The sequence below is a fragment of the Amblyomma maculatum genome, chromosome 7, assembly GCF_055883805.1.
Source record: "Amblyomma maculatum isolate TAMU_Amacu chromosome 7, ASM5588380v1, whole genome shotgun sequence".
Classification (NCBI taxonomy): domain Eukaryota; kingdom Metazoa; phylum Arthropoda; class Arachnida; order Ixodida; family Ixodidae; genus Amblyomma; species Amblyomma maculatum.
This window is the reverse complement of record NC_139350.1, coordinates 75,137,686-75,154,741: the sequence shown is the minus strand read 5'-3', so window position 1 is coordinate 75,154,741 and position 17,056 is coordinate 75,137,686. Positions and strand designations below refer to the sequence as shown.

General features: G+C 48.4%; 1 protein-coding gene across 1 annotated transcript; it reads left to right on the top strand.

The window, feature by feature from the left end:
* Positions 1-8,410: 8,410 nt before the first annotated feature.
* Positions 8,411-16,291, top strand: LOC146183665 (uncharacterized). Its single transcript, XM_084608393.1, has 3 exons — positions 8,411-8,963; positions 11,968-12,029; positions 16,187-16,291. Exons 1-3 carry the CDS (start codon positions 8,435-8,437, stop codon positions 16,289-16,291), a joined length of 696 nt encoding a protein of 231 aa, XP_084464519.1. The 5' UTR covers positions 8,411-8,434.
* The last annotated feature ends 765 nt before the right edge of the window (positions 16,292-17,056 follow it).

The following is a 17,056-nucleotide window of genomic DNA, read 5'->3' as shown; positions in this document are numbered from 1 at the left end:
AATGCAGGCATCAGAGGGAAACAAAATTGATTCCGGTCATTTGATGGACTTATATTTCCGTGCGCCTTTATTTCATAATGCGCGAGGTGCCACATGCACAAGAAAAAAATTTGAGGACGCCTAAGCTTCTCCTTTAAGAATTTAGAACTGAAACCACGCAAAGGAGGATACACGGGGAAAAAGTGCGCTTGCGGTTGCGGGTTGCGGCTCAGTTTATGTAGGACAAACGGGACGCTGCATTAATAAGCGTCTACAAGAACACAATAATTCGTTGGGCTCTCACAGCGGCGTGCATTTGTCAAAACACTGTCTTTCGTGTGACAAGAAATGTACGCCACTCTTTGAGCGTGCAAATATAATCGGAGAGGCAAAAGATCAGAAAGCACGTGAAGTCTTCGAAGCCTAGCGGACAGAAGAGAAAATAGACAAGAAAGAAAAGAAGAGGGAGAGAAAGACGCGTGTCGCAACAACCGTCTTCCACCACCAAAACTGTAGGGGGTGCAACGACGGCTTACAACAGATCAAAATATGATGGCAGGCAAGTCCCCGCCCCAAGCGGCAGTGACCTACCATTCCTAGCCCCGTAGGGCCAGGAGCAGCCACTCTAGCTAGCAGATTAATAGACATGGGCCCGAAAAGTGTGCCAGCGATTCTTCGGTCCATCTGTACAGGAAGGAACTAAAGTTTCGGAACTCGATTAGATAGCGTATGCTTGTCGCGCATGCGCAGTGTCGTTGACGGAAGGAGAATGTGTTTCAATAAACAGTTTAAGTCCGCGCTCGTCCTGTGCACGTTTTTCCTGTGTATCGTCCTTTGCGTGATTTCAGTTTCAAGTTCATTCATCGCGAAATAGCCCCCCATAACTCTTAGATTTAAGAGTTCATCGTGACAGCGTTATCGGGCCCCGTTCGCATCGCCTTCTCGTGATCTTCCCGAGCAGGAGAAAACGTTGATGCGTCATCGGCACTCGCAGAAGACGACGACTCATACGAGCGCCCTGCACTAGTAGAGGGCACGGCATCCATCGCATACTAGGGTTCCTCGATGCACACTCCGCTCTCCGCGCGCGCGCATCGAGGGTGCGCGCATCGAAGCACCTTATCGCATATACGTTCCAGAATGTTCTAGAAGCACTTCCGTCTACTTTGCTTGCTTACATACGATGAACGAATGGATGGATGACGGGACCTCACGCCACCTAGCCGCGTCAAATACTGTATTTTGTATAATCGGGCGGCGGCTCGCGCCCTCTGTTCCGGCAACGTCGTACGATCGAATAAATTTTCCAGTGAGCGCCGCATCGCAGGTAAAGCAAAACGAAAATGCACTTTGCTACTTGCTTAACTATTACTTCCGTAAATAGTTTCTTTCTAATGACGCATCTTGAACATACAGTGCCAAGCAGTTGAGGACAACAGCCAATTAAGGAACACAAGAGCTCTGTATAAGACAATCAAAGATATCAAAGGAAGCTTCTGTGCTAAGCTGGGCGTGATAAAGGACAAACGAGGCAAGGACCCCACTGAAGCCTCAGAGATAAAGAAGAGGTGGCAGGAATACACAGAAGAACTGTACAAGAAGGACCCGAATGTGCAAACCCAACATAAGACGGTTGTGATTACTGATCTCGAGCCGGGCATCCTAAGAGTGAAGTTGAATGGGCCTTAGCCATCCTTGCTAAGAACAAAGCTAGCGGAATTGATGGCATTCCAGCGGAGTTGCTTCAAAACCTCAACCATGACGCTGTTAACATTCTGCATACATTATGTCAGAAGATTTGGACAACCCTGCAGTGGCCACAGGATTGGAGGAGGTCAGTTCACATCCCCATTCCAAAGAAAGGCAGTGCCAAAGATTGTACCAACTACCGCACGGTCGCGCTTATTTCGCATGCTAGCAAGGTGATGTTGAAAATCCTCCAAGGTAGGCTGCAGCAGTATGTGGATCGGGAGCTTCCGGACGTGCAAGCTGGGTTTCGCAAGGGCAGAGGAACTAGAGACCAAATTGCCAACCTTCGCTGGATCATGGAAAAAGCAAGAGAGTTCCAGAAACCCATCTACTTCTGCTTTATTGATTATGCGAAAGCGTTTGACTGCGTAGATCACAGCAGATTGTGGCAAGCTCTCCAAGAGATGGGAGTTCCAATTCACCTCATCTGTCTCCTCAGGAACCTGCATGAAGGGCAAGAGGCCGCAGTCAGAACTGGGCATGGTCTTACTGATTGGTTTCCGATTGAGAAATGGGTGAGACAAGGCTGCATACTGTCGCCCTGCCTATTTACCTATATGCTGAGTGCATCATGAGGAAGACCGGTCTGGACGAGTCTTCAGCTGGAGTGAAGATTGCTGGAAAACGTAACAACAACCTTAGATATGCGGATGATACCACTTTAATGGCAGAAAGTGAAGTGGAACTCAAGAGACTTCTGATGCGCGTACAAAAAGAGAGTGAGAAGTTTGGGCTTAAACTGAACATTAAAAAAACAAAGATCATGGCGTCTTGCCCTATCAAGTCCTGGAACATCAATGGACAAGAAGTGGAAGCTGTGACAGATTTTCTCTTCTTGGGCTCCAAGATTACCTCGGAAGGTGACTGCAGCCATGAAATTAGGAGACGCCTGCTTCTGGGAAAGACAGCAATGGTTAGCCTTGACCGCCTAGTAAAGAGCAGAGACATTAGTCTGCCAACCAAGATCCGTATAACTCGTGCTATGGCATTTCCAGCTGTGATGTATTGATGCGAGAGTTGGACTGTGAAAAAGGCTGACCACCGAAGAATTGACGCGTTTAAATTGTGGTGCTGGCGAAGACTCTTGAGAGTTCCTTGGACTGCCAGAAGATCAAATCAGTCGATATTGTCGACCATAAACCCTGACTGCTCATTGGAGGGTCAAGTTCTTAAGTTAAAGCTGAACTACTTTGGTCATCTGATGAGAAGAGAGGAGTCGCTGGAGAAAGATTTGATGTTGGGAAAGGTTGAGGGTCGCCGGAGAAGGGGTAGGCAGCGAACGCGATGGTTAGATGGCATCCTCGAGGCACTGCAGATGAAGTTTTGCGATGGTAGGAAGATCGTGAGAGACCGGAAAGCGTGGCGTGACATGGTCCATATTTGGGGTAACGAAGAGTCGGACACGACTGAACGACTGAACTGAACTGAATGAGGCATCTAAACATTAGCTCGCAGTCCCAAGGCAATGCATACATTAGGCGGACCCCTATTCGGAGAGAAGCAATGCGGTTATATGGCGGAGTTGTGTGCCCGCCTCGCGCTGCGAAGGCGACTCCACGGGTTTCCAAAAAACCTTGCTTTCTTTACTTTCTGATTTTCGCGTTTCAACCACAACGTCGATACCGGCTTTTCTGCGAGACGGGGCCCTTACGCGCTCCCATTAATATGAGGTGCCCTCCAAGTGAAAATGGTAAAGGCCATATTGAAAGAAGGATAAGAGAGATCATATGCATGTTACATAGAAGTACAACTCAACCCACTCATGCGACATATAAATGGAAGTTTTAAAGTCTCAAACAACAACGTGGATTCTATGATGCGCTTATCGTTATGTATTTATTCGGTGCTGAATAATAATGCCTCGGCTGGGGACTAGTGTGGAGAAAGTTTAGCTCACCACTTCACACTCATGTTCAGCGGAGAAAAATTATTGTTGTCAATATGAGCAGAACCTGCTCAAGTCATGTTATATGCCGTGCGATGCTTGCCAGGCTAGATCAGGTTAGTTTGAGCCTATTACGAAAAGTGGGCTTTTTCTACTATACAAAGCGTTTCTCTGTTTCCTTTTCTCCTTGAAAATTTTCGATACTTGTAAATTTGGCATTTCTACCTGCCTATTCTTTTAGAAATCTTGCTTAGAATGGTGCTTAATAGAAGGCATATGCAGACACCATTGCGCGAAATTTTGTCCTGTCAATTCCATGCACATAGCAACAGTATAAAAACAAAGTCGCTATTTAATCAGAAATTAGGCAGTTTAATTTTGTCCGCTAATATTTTTCTAACGCTCATAAGTAGAATCATTTCTTTCGTTCAAAACTAATTTTCCCAGCGGCTGACTCATTAGAGGCTCACGGTCTAAAATTACTGCGCTCCTCAAAAAGGAGATCAACAAGGCAACCAGTCGACGTTCAGATCCGTTTTCCAGCTCAAGAAATATGTTTTTGTTTCGAAGCGGCGCGCTCTAACGATGTTTCCACCGTGGAGCATGCAGAAAAAAAAGAAACCGTCATCACTTAAAGCACGCGTTGAAAGGAGCTTTAATTAAATGACAAAAAAAAAAAACGAACTGAGACGGACACTAGACGGACAGTTCGGTAACGTTTCTTAACGCCCTCAACCCCTCTGTCACCCCCCGTCCCTCCTAAATTGCTGACCTATGTTGCAGTGTACCATAAAAGAAGGCAGAAACCACGCCACTTCCCGATGCCACTCCAGGCGGTTTCTGGAAAGGTCCATTCCTCCTTGGCGGCCTCCGTTTTGGGGATTCTGCAAGCAAACATGTTGCTTCCCTCACTTCAGTGAACACACGACTATAATATCTCTTGTGAAGGATGCAAGACAAGGAGGGGGCGGGGCGGAGAGGAAGGGGGGGGGGGGGGGGGCGGGGGTGAGTACACTCAGTGCAGGTCGACGCCGCCTTCATAATGGCGCCCTGTGCGACCCCACTGGTCGCCCACCCTAAAGGCCGGCACTGCTAACGGGCGGTAATGCGAATGCCCACAATGGCTTCTTGCGTTGGCTTTGGTTGGCTTGTTATCTGGATTCTGAATTGCATTGTTGGCTACGACTGGAATTAAGGCTATAACTAGCGTTGCAAGTCATTCATTGCCATTAAGACGTTATACCCAATGGACCTCTCTGACCTACGTCACGAATGACGTATCGGAGGAAGAGCGAAGGGCGTGGCCGCCACGTGGTTTCGCCTGGTGGGAAAAACATTCGGCTGCTATATGCGTGGTGCAGAGGATTTGGTCTCGCGGGATGACAGCTCGCTGTGTTTTTCTTAATGCCGTCAAGCTCTGGCGCAGTGTGGTGCGATATTTGATCGAAGGTGGCCAGCGGCACGTGTTTCTTCCGTTCTAAAAGCTCCGAAATGTGTCTTTCAGCTGTGCAAAAAGCGAAGCGGCAAACGTTATCCGTTGCAGGCCTGAATTGTGTAGTTGACAGTAAGCACCGTTTCTCTTATACTCGTGCGTTCACGTATTTCTGGGAGAACGAACAAGCATTTATTAGTTTGCTTTATTGCTCTTCCGAGCGAATCTATACTGAATGCTGACCGATCGCGCTCGAAAAGGTCGAGACGGCATGCGATCAGTGGCAGCGTTTTGAGATATTCTTTCTCGGCATTGAGTTTATTCCAGTTCAGCAGGCCATGTTGAAGGAGCTAGCTCGCTCACAAGACGGCTCATATTGCAAGGTCATGCCGGCAGCATGATTGCTTAAGTACAGCCACATCCCTAGACGGAATTATAATAAAGCGCGTTCAAAGGCTGTCGTGTCCCAATCGAAAAGTGGTTTTACTGGAACCATTTGAGTGCACTTATGAATATTTGTACGCCTTGTATGGATATTATTATGTGGCACGAAACGCGCGCTTTGTTACTTTGCATACTGTGGGACCCATTGCTAACAGCGGGGAAAATTCACGCTTCCTCGTAACGCAGTTTAGGTGACTGACTTGCACGACAAGGCGGAAATACTTTTTTTCCTGCGCACTCACTGACTATTAAGTACCAATAATATATTTTGTGTGTCTGGCCGATTATAACACAAACTAAAAATGTCTGTACTTGGGATGGAAACCATCCGTGCCGCACCACGCCATCGCAGCGACACAGCCCAGTGATGGCGTGCCGTTAGCGAAAATGAGCGGGTTGCTTTAATTAATTATGTTTAAAATTATATCCCGAGTCTGTGCCTCCACCTCCTCATGCCCCGTGTGGACCGAGGATCACTTTAAGGGACTAGAGTCATCATATTGATGTTAGAATTGGGGTCTATACTTAAATCATTTGTACCCCCAGCGAGAGGAGCTTCAGGCATTGACAATTTGTTAAAACAGAAGGAGCATAGTCGAGTGCACAGCCCTTCGGGCCAAGCGTATTTGCTTTCTCTAGCATGGTGGAGACATTGAGAAATTCATTGGTGATGATAAAGGGCCGTCTATCACATAATGTTTTAATGTTAGAACAAGTAGGAAAGATGAGCAGTTTAAATGAAGAACAATAGCTGGGGATGGCGAAATGTAGAATGCCCAGGGCAGCACGAAATTTTGCCTGGAGAAAGGAGGGAGTAAAGAAAGCAAGGACATTGCGGAATGTAAGATACTAGCGTTTAAGTACTGTGACAGGGATCGTCCCAGTGTAAAGCTCTAGCGGTTTCTCGACGCTAGACCGAAGCCGGGAGAAGATGCTTGCGCGTTTGCTTCCCGTTTACGCTTCCTTGGTAATGATACTCTAGCGCGAGAGCCAGTGCGTGATAGTGCTAAGCAAAAGCACGCCAAAAAACTGCTTCTAGAGCATATGAAGTGCCAGTTTATCACCAGGCTGAGGAATGCAGTGCGCAGGTTTGTGCTGTCGAAGTCGCCAGCTACTTTTGAAGGGGCTGTTCAGGCAGCCTTAAACGATGAGCGCAACGATTTGCAGGCCTCCATTGAGGAAAAAGGGAGGTTGGTAACAGAGCCAAAGGAGTAAGCGCAGCCGCAATTGTAACCCTGCTAGCCGACAGGCTAGACCAACTGTAGGCGCTCTTTGCGGAAGGATTAAGGTCAAACAAGAGAGGCAATTTCCGTAATCGTGAAAAGCAGATTCGCTGCTATGGTTGTCGCGGTTACGGGCATGTCGCTAGAAACTGTCCAAGGATAAGCCGCGAGTTTGATCGGACAAATGAGCTGCATCTTACACTGTAGCAGAACGGAGGTTTGGGCTAGTTGGTGATCATTCATGTTTAGGCAACAGCGCAAAAGGACAGAGACAAGTGGAAGGAGGTTCACAACGACGACGCTGAACTTACAACTGGCTTTATTAGGAAAAACACAGATCAATATATACTCTACTCAATCAGCGCACATGCGCAATGTCAGAAACATGCGTCAAACCCAGACGTACTTATCAGGATAAAATCAATTTAAATCAAACATGCGTGGGCAATGAGCCTTTTAACCTTTGTGAAGTAGGCTCATTTCTCTGGCTGACAAAGACACGGATGGTGTGCTGACACACCCGTCTGTTTTTCTGATGATATGGAAAGCCTCAGCCAGCTCTCTTGTGCGCCGGTCATTATGCGCAAACAACGCTTCTGTATCTACAAAAAATGGAACACATTTACATGAAAAGCAATGTTTGGCTAGGTTTGTGGCTTGTTTGTCTAATGCATTACAATGCTCCATGAGCCTAACGTTGATACATCGGCCAGTTTGGCCGATGTACAGGGTCGTCCACTCTAAGTGCGAACACGGCTCCGCGTGGCCGCGCTCCGCGGAGCGCCAGCGGATCCGGCGCGTTCGCGCATCGAAGCAAAGCCGCGCAGGCGCACAGGGGCCCGGGGGAGGAGCTTTGTGTCGTCTGCTTTCCAGCAATGCAAGCGAGGTGCGCGCCAGCGCTGTAGCAGACGACACGAAGCTCCTCCTCCGGGCCCCTGTGCGCCTGCGCGGCTTTGCTTCGATGCGCGAACGCGCCGGATCCGCTGGCGCTTCGCGGAGCGCGGCCACGCGCTGCCGTGTTCGCACTTAAAGTGGACGACCCTGTACGTTCGGCCACATGAAAGCGGTATTTGGTACACAACACCCTTTTGACACGGAACGTACTTACTCAAATGATTAATATTACACTTATGTCTATTGCGTCCTTCACTCTTCCTTTGAATGGCAGCCCCCAATTTTTCTAGCTTGTTAGGGGCTGAGAATACCACATCCACTCCGTGCTTAGCTCCCACTTTCTTTAACCTGTGTTAGGCTCATGGAGCTCATGGCGTTAGGCTCATGGAGCATTGTAATGCATTAGACAAACAAGCCACAAACCTAGCCAAACATTGCTTTTCATGCAAATGTGTTCCATTTTTTGTAGATACAGAAGCGTTGTTTGCGCATAATGACCGGCGCACAAGAGAGCTGGCTGAGGCTTTCCATATCATCAGAAAAACAGACGGGTGTGTCAGCACACCATCCGTGTCTTTGTCAGCCAGAGAAATGAGCCTACTTCACAAAGGTTAAAAGGCTCATTGCCCACGCATGTTTGATTTAAATTGATTTTATCCTGATAAGTACGTCTGGGTTTGACGCATGTTTCTGACATTGCGCATGTGCGCTGATTGAGTAGAGCATATATTGATCTGTGTTTTTCCTAATAAAGCCAGTTGTAAGTTCAGCGTCGTCGTTGTGAACCTCCTTCCACTTGTCTCTGTCCTTTTGCGCTGTTGCCTAAACATGGATGATCACCAACTAGCCCAAACCTCCGTTCTGCTACAGTTCATTTCTTGTACGTGGGCCTCTTTGATGTGTCAAAATGTAGACTTGCTCAACCCAGCTGTGCTTTCATCACTCATCTGCGTGTGTATTTGCCGAGCGCGGACGGCGTCTTGGCACTGCCGTCATAACACATGCCCTCAGGACCTGCAGGCCTTGTGCGGTTGGCTGCAACCGTCTTTGGGCCACACGAAGAGGATTTGCAAGATTTTGAGAAGTGAATGGTGGCGCCAAGCAAGATTTTTCAGAGACATGTTACGGACTAGGTGCAGCGGCGGGAGCTCACGCATTAATCAGCGCATCTTTCGTGAGTGGTGTGCAACTACTGACCAACTTACAGAATTTTTGTGGAACGTCGTCCGCCCATCTCTTCCCAAGCCTGCAAGACGTCAGCACGTTGAAGGAAAGCTCCTGATCCTTGGTGACATAACAGTGGATGCCAAGCAGGAAAGAACTTTACGTCAGGGGCCGAAGTTTTGCCTTGAATCTGGTATGCAAATTATTGAAAAGCTTGCACTTGCTCGCGGTGTATCGTGTAAAGCTCCGGCTGATGATAGAGCCAGATGCGAGTCGGAATGCGTTGATGCGATTGCTACTTGTGGTCAGACAGGCGGGCAGCGTTTTCAGTTTCGCTCCCTAGTGAACTACATGTACGACAATCACTTACGCGTCGTACAGTCAGATAAAGAAGGATTTTTTGTCGTACTTTCTGAGGATCAGTTCGCTGGCAAAGCACGTGAAGCGGCCATAAGGAATTTTAAAAGTGTTAAAAGGAACCCAATGAGGTGCAAGCAGAAGGCTGTAGGTTTACTGCAAAGGCTAAACCTCGAAGGACTGGCAAAGAAAGTTAAAGATGCTGAGGCCTCTGTTCTGGAAATTTTCTTTTCAGCTAAAACACATAAGCCCAATATTCCGTTCAGAGCTATTGTTTCGGAGCACTACACTTGGCAGTTCGTTGTGTCCTCATACCTTTCAAAACATTTGTCTTCATTACAAGTAGCCGACCCTTTCCAGGTACCTAACTCGGAAGCAGTGACAAGATTTCTAATGGACAACAAATCTGTTCCTCACACCGGGTTTAGTGTGGACGTAGTTGATTTGTATTATTCGCTTCCACATAGCCAACTGATGCGGTATGTGCGACAATCTATTACAGAACACAGTGACGAATGCTTGTTTCAAAATAACTGTGGAATTTCAACGGAATCATTCTTGGAATTGCTATCTTTTTATCTCGATAATACCTATGTTATGTGGGATGGTAAGATTTTTATGCAGAAATCGGGGGTGTGCATAGGCGCAAAAGTAGCCCCTATCCTAAGCAACATTTTCCTAAGCCAGGTTGACAAGAAAATAGAGACTGATCTAGATGGAGCTGTATCCCGCATTTTCCGCTATGTGGACGATTTCCTAGTGGTTGGAGGGTCCCTGGAACCTGAGGATGTGACACGAGTTCTTGAAGTGTTCACAAGAAATGGGTCGGGACTGAAATTCACGCACGAAATTCCTCAGGGAGGTGTTCTTCAGTTTCTTGATTTAAAATTGACGTTTCAACCGGATCATATCTGTTGGCAGTATTCTCCCAGAAGTGAGAAGCCCTTGCTGAATTATAAATCCTTTCACTCTAAGCTTGTGAAAACCGCTATAGTTAATAGTTGTTTAAGGATGGCAGTTCAAAAGTCTTGCCCTCATCAAATGAGCACTAGTATCGCCACTCAGATTAAGAGGTGTAAGGATGCGGGGCACCCTGACGCCGTTCTAGTATCTTGTGCAGACAAAGTTATCCGAAAGTTAAAATATTCAGAACACGGTTCGGAGCTGCAAAAGGTTCCTAGAGAACGCAAGAAGGTGGCGGTAATGCCATATGTGCATGCCTTGTCACACAGGTTAAAGAAAGTGGGAGCTAAGCACGGAGTGGATGTGGTATTCTCAGCCCCTAACAAGCTAGAAAAATTGGGGGCTGCCATTCAAAGGAAGAGTGAAGGACGCAATAGACATAAGTGTAATATTAATCATTTGAGTAAGTACGTTCCGTGTCAAAAGGGTGTTGTGTACCAAATACCGCTTTCATGTGGCCGAACGTAGATCGGCCAAACTGGCCGATGTATCAACGTTAGGCTCATGGAGCATTGTAATGCATTAGACAAACACCCCGCCGGGGTGGCGCAGTGGTTACGGCGCTCGACTACTGTTCCCAAGGACGCGGGATCGAATCCCGGCCTCGGCGGCCGCTTTTCGATGGAGGCTAAAAGCAAGGCGCCCGTGTGCTGTGCGATGTCAGTGCACGTTAAAGAACCCCAGGTGGTCTGAATTTCCGGAGTCCTCTACTACGGCGTCTCTCATAACCTGAGTTGCTTTGGGACGTTAAACCCCACAAACCAACCAACCATTAGACAAACAAGCCACAAACCTAGCCAAACATTGCTTTTCATGTAAATGTGTTCCATTTTTTGTAGATACAGAAGCGTTGTTTGCGCATAATGACCGGCGCACAAGAGAGCTGGCTGAGGCTTTCCATATCATCAGAAAAACAGACGGGTGTGTCAGCACACCATCCGTGTCTTTGTTAGCCAGAGAAATGAGCCTACTTCACAAAGGTTAAAAGGCTCATTGCCCACGCATGTTTGATTTAAATTGATTTTATCCTGATAAGTACGTCTGGGTTTGACGCATGTTTCTGACATTGCGCATGTGCGCTGATTGAGTAGAGTATATATTGATCTGTGTTTTTCCTAATAAAGCCAGTTGTAAGTTCAGCGTCGTCGTTGTGTACCTCCTTCCACTTGTCTCTGTCCTTTTGCGCTGTTGCCTAAACATGGATCTTACTCTGATTGAGGCGGAACAAAAAACTACTGTCCAAAAAAAAAAAATCGCGTACAGACCCCCGCAGCCGAGCCGGTTGCGGGAATGAGCCCGAATAGCCGTGTTATTGTAAGCGTGTTCGGAGAGTCCATGCCCAAGTTCAAATTAGTGGTGAATGGGATCAATTGCAATCTGTTGGTGGACTATGGCTCCAGAATAACGCTCCTAAAGCAAGTCTTTCGATCTGCTGACAAGGAAGGGAGATAGGCAGGTGCATGAGGTTCAACAATATGCTTATGTAAGGTTTGTGGGGATCACAGGAGCGAATCTTGGAACTGGCGGCCGGTATCTTTTCCGATTTACTATTGGAAGCGAGAGCTTTGACCATCCCAGCTACATTTTTTCCGACGCTGTGTCGCTACTGGACGAGATAGCGGGTCTCATGGGTCAGGACATGCTGCGGCAACATTGCATCCATCCCATACTAAGCCTTTCCTGTCGCGGGTGTCTGATACCATTACAATACCGAGAGGCTGAGTGTGTTGAACGGGTGGACTATGCGGAGCATTGCACGGAAGACTTGCTAAAACGCGCGGGAGTTAGTGTTCGGACAATAAGAAAAACAGTGGTGCCACCTCGGTCAGAGATACGTGTTTGAGCGGTTTTGGCTGACATTGATGAATGACACATAGGAGTGCTTGAGCTTATAGAAGGGCTCGCAATAGGACCGAGTGGTGTGGGCTGTGTTGTCACGGTAGGGTCCAAGAAAAGTGCTCCTGTCCGCTTTTGTAACTACTCACAAGAGCTCCGCCTGCCGAAGAACAAAAACGTAGCTACATTTACTACGGCTGAGGCGGATTAGACGGGTGTCGCAGTTTGCTCCGCTAGGCTCGTCAGTAAAGGGAAATTTAAAGAAGCGATCCCTCATTTCGACCTCTGTCATATCGAGAGCCATGAGCGAGATAGAGTTAAGTCTCCAATATCGTTACTCCGATGCATTCGCTGCATCAAAGCTGGACTTGGGAAGGTAGCCCCGTATTTTCACCAGCGACTCACCGCCAGTGTACCGACGGCCCTATAGAATTCCTTACTTACAAAGAAAGTAAATGGATAGACAGGTCCAGGAGTTGACCGATAATGGCATTGTCGAGCACTCCAAACCTCCGTGGTGAGCACCTGCGCTTCTAGTTGAGAAACCCGAAGTTCATTTCGATTGATAATAGACTACAGGCGATTGAATTCCGTTACGAGGATAGACCCCTACTCCCTGCCACAAGTACAGGAAACCTTCGCGCAGCTAGGGTCAGCCAATTATTTTACGGTTGTCGACCTTGCATCAGGGTTTTTGCAGATCGAAATGGATCCGCAGGATGTCGAGAAAACCGCATTTAACACTCAATCTGACCATTTTCAGTGGAGACGCATGCCGATGGGACTTGTTAACAGCCCTATCGTCTGGCAGAGAATCGCGGACGTAATCTTGGCTGGTATGCTGGGAAAGAGGTACTTGTCTACATGAACGATATCATCATTTATAGCAGCACATTACCTGATCGCGTGGAGGCAGTCGAGGAGATGCTGATCAAATGATCAGATTGCGAGCCGCTGGCTTACAATTGAAACCTTCGAAGTGCCAGTTTCTCCAGCAGCAAGTCAGACGCCTTGGACATATCGTTTTGGCGGATGGAATAAAACCAGGATCAGGTAAACTAAGTAGCGTCCGTGACTTCTCGAGGCCAGCCGGAGTCCGAGATGTGCGCGAGTTTCCTGGCTTGCTCGGATATTACAGAAGGCATGTTCGAGACTTTGCCGGAATCACGAAGCCATTGACGGCATTAACTTCAAAAAACACGGAGTTCCTATGGTCGGAAGGCACAGACGGCGTTCAAGGAGCTAAAAGAAAACTAGTAACGGCCCCTTTGCTGAGATATCTTGACTTTAGCAGACCTTTTATTGTGGCTACCGACGCCTCCAAGTTTGTTACAGGTGCGGTGCTACCTCAGAACTTTGAAGGCAGGGGGCACCCAGTCGCGTTCGCAAGCCGGCAATTTAGCCCAGTTGAGCAGCGTTAGAGTGCCACTCAGCGCGAGTGTCTCGGTAGTTTGGGCCGTGCGGCATTTTCGGTGCTATCTCTACGGCCGCACGTTCACGCTAGTGACTGACTGCCAGCCCCTTATGTGGCTGGTAAATGAAAGATTCAAGCTCGCACCTCGCGCCGTGGAACCTGCAGCTTCAGGAATAAGATTTTGAGATAGAAAACAAACCAGGAAAGGCGCATACTAACACGGACGCGTTAAGTAGAAATTTGGTTCACACCATCAATGATGGTTGGTTTGTGGGGTTTAACGTCCCAAAGCAACTCAGGCTAGAGACGCCGTAGTGAAGGACTTCAGAAATTTCGACCACCTGGGGTTCTTTAACGTGCACTGGCATCGCACAGCGCACAGGTGCCTTATTTGTCGCCGCCATCGAAAAGCTGCCGCCGAGGCCGGGATTCGATCCCGCGCCCTTGGGAACAGTGCGCCACCAATGAGTTTTGTCCTGCCATAGACATGGAGGATCTCTGCACTGAACAGCGAAATTACAAAACACTAGAGAAATTTTTTTTTCGTGCTACTTCGGTGGGGGGGATCACCGATGACCCTGACAATGCTTATTTGGTGGACAACCAAGGGACAGTAGGAAAGCGCGCATGGCATATTCAGTCAGAAAGAAAGGCTCGCCAGGCATGGGAAAGAGTCGTGGTGCCTAGGCCACTAGTACCACGCATATTGAGGATTTTTCAAGATGCCGCGTACGCGGGCCACTGTGGAGTAGCAAAGACACGGAGAAGGTTGGAGCGGTACTACCACTGGCAAAGCATGCGTTCTGACGTTCCAGAATACTGCGCTTGCGCTAACTGCCAGTGTTACCTAGAAAGACCCCGAAAAACCGCAGGCCAGCCCCCCTTCAGGAATTTGAGGAGGTCTCGACGCCTTTTGAAAGGGTTTGTATGGATATGGATCCGCTTCCAACGAAGACGAGAGGAACATGCACTGGTGTATGTGGATCACCTGACGAAATACGCTTAAATAACGGCACTGCCTGACCAAAAAGCAGAAACCATGGCACGCGCCTTTGTAGAAGCGGTCGTTTTGCGGTACGGCGTTCCACGGCAGCTATTAACGGATCAAGGGCCAAACTTTCGAGATTGATGAACGAGGTCTATCGGCTTCTTGGGATGGACAAAAGGTGGGCAACCCCTTACCACCCGCCTTGTAACGGTGCTGTGGAGCAGCATAACCGAACTGCAAGCCAACTGTTATCCCACTACGTTTCGCGAGGGCAACATGATTGGTATTTATAAATACCGTTTGCTGTTTTTGCATATAACACGGCGGTACACGAGAGGTCTGGTGACTCGCCTTTCTACCTTTTATTTGGCCGCGACCCAGACACGCAAATGCGGTCGTTGACGGAAAGCAACGAATGTCATACGGGTCGCTGGAGGATTATCAAGGAGAACTGACATCTACATTGTAAGGGGTCCATGACGTGACAGTGGAAGCATTACGGGATGCAGCCGACATGAGGGAAGGCAGTATGGACCGTACCGAATAATAGAGCAGCTCTACGCTGTCAATTTCAGGATTCTGGAGGTCTCAGGGGCATCGATGGCTTTAGTTCTCGTTAACTGACTAAAGCAAGCACCAGCCTACTCGTCTCTTGCCGACACGGTTACCTCACGGAAATGAGAGGAGGAGAACAACCAGCGCACAGTCCTTGCCACTGTTAACAACCCCGCATTACAGCACGGGGCAGGAGCAGCCGGCACGAAAACTGTAGTCCCAGTGATGAACTGTAGTACTTTCTGCAGACGCAGCTCGGTGACGCAATTCTTGAGGAAGAGGCATTGCAATCGGCCAAAACTATAACGCAGACAACATTGCATCAAGCAATGCCAGCTGACCCGGTTCCCGCTCCATCTCTCCTTCCAGCTGCTCGGTACCATTTCCATAACCGACTGGTTGACCCAGAAGTCTCTAGCTAACAGCTAGAAAGGATGAAACAGCTGAACTCTCTCCTGAAAAGAAAAAAAATATTGTTTTGTACCTAACGCTCGCATTGATTTAAGTTGGATTTTTGTTTGCTCGTTTTCAAAAATTTTGAATGTAGCGTTCATTATTTTCTCATTGTGCACTCGAAGGGTATTACAGTGAATACTTTTGAAATCATGCCCTGGCTCACTGCTCGTGACGAAGAAAACAGTGACATTCGTGAAATCATACCCTAAATGTGGTGTGTGTTTGTGTGTGTACGGTGAACTCCTAATGTTCGGCGAACATTCTTGAAATGAGTGGATGTGACGGCTCGTTCGCGTGCACGAGGCTGCGGACGCCGGTCAGTGACTCATAGACACTGCTGAAAGCGCCAGGCCGGCGTCGAGTGGCCAAACTGTAGGCATGCTCATATTTGGTACCACGGGACGAAAATATGCCCATATATGGACAGCCACTGACTACTCCCTGGGGACGGGACCTGCAAAAGGCCGAAAGGGCAAAAGCTGTGGGTGGGGAGAGGGGGGCCTAACAAAGGCAGTCGGCGGCCGCGGAAACCGGTCAACCCATGGAAAGGAGGCACAGCAATGCAGCGAAAAGGTTTAAAAGAGGAGACGAAAGAGAGAGAGCGGGAGAGAAGATCGCAGGCAGCGGACGAGACGTTAGAACAGAAAACGAGCAGGGCAGAAGACTGGCTGCGTCACGACCTGCGAGCCCGGGGTCTAGGCGCCGTTCAAGCTCGGCCCCTGTCATCCTGACTCCCCACCTGGCAGTTCATCCCTCCGCCAGATGGAAACAAGGAAGCAGCCGGAGCCCTCGGCATTCCACCGCCTGGCCGTGACGAACACCCAGTTCTTCTTCGGGGCCCGTGCAGCACCACGCCGATGCAGTGCCACAGCCCAGTGACGGCGAACAGCAGCATTCGGCATTCCAGCCCTTCTTCGAGCCCGTGCCGCACGACGCCAACACAGCCCTGTGACGGCGAGCCGTAAGCGAAACTGAGTCAGTTGTTTTAATTAAATATGTTTAAAATTATATCCCGAGTCTGTGCCTCTATCTCTTCATGCCCAGTGTATACACCCAACTCGAGTCATCACAATAGCTACCTAATCATGACTAGATTTGATATTGGCTTGTTATATGGTTTATGGATTGTATTCTGGCTGCGACTTGGATTCGGGCAATGGCTAATGTGGCTAGTCATACAATGCCATTCAGTATTGCAACCATGTAATCATGTCTGGATTGGGTATTTTGTATTTTTAGCCTTACGTGGATTGTGTTGGATTGTCTTTGGATCTGCCTTTCGTTCAACCATTCTGCGGAAAGACACTTTATGCGCACGCCGGTGATGAGCCAAGAAAGGTTTTCGCCTGAAAAGCTTTCGCAGACCCACTGTCAGCAGCGCCCTCTTGCTGTAGCCGCTGGCATGCTTTGCTTTCGGTGCAACTTCGGCGTCCTCGATCGAATTAGTGAGCGGTATATTCTAAACACTGTATCCCAACAGCCGCCTTTATCGCAAACAAGAACAAAACATTTACAACGGGAGATAGTTGATGACGTCACAGTGCGTGGTGTGTGCTGGTGAGCGCCTTCCGTAGTTCGAATATGGCGTCTACCAGCAAAAGCGGTACATTTCCATGGTCCTTGGTTTGGTTACTGCGTTTGGATACTTTCGTAGCCGTAAATATTTTCGCGCGCTCATTAGAGTTCATTTTTACTGCATTTTGTTGCATTACATTGA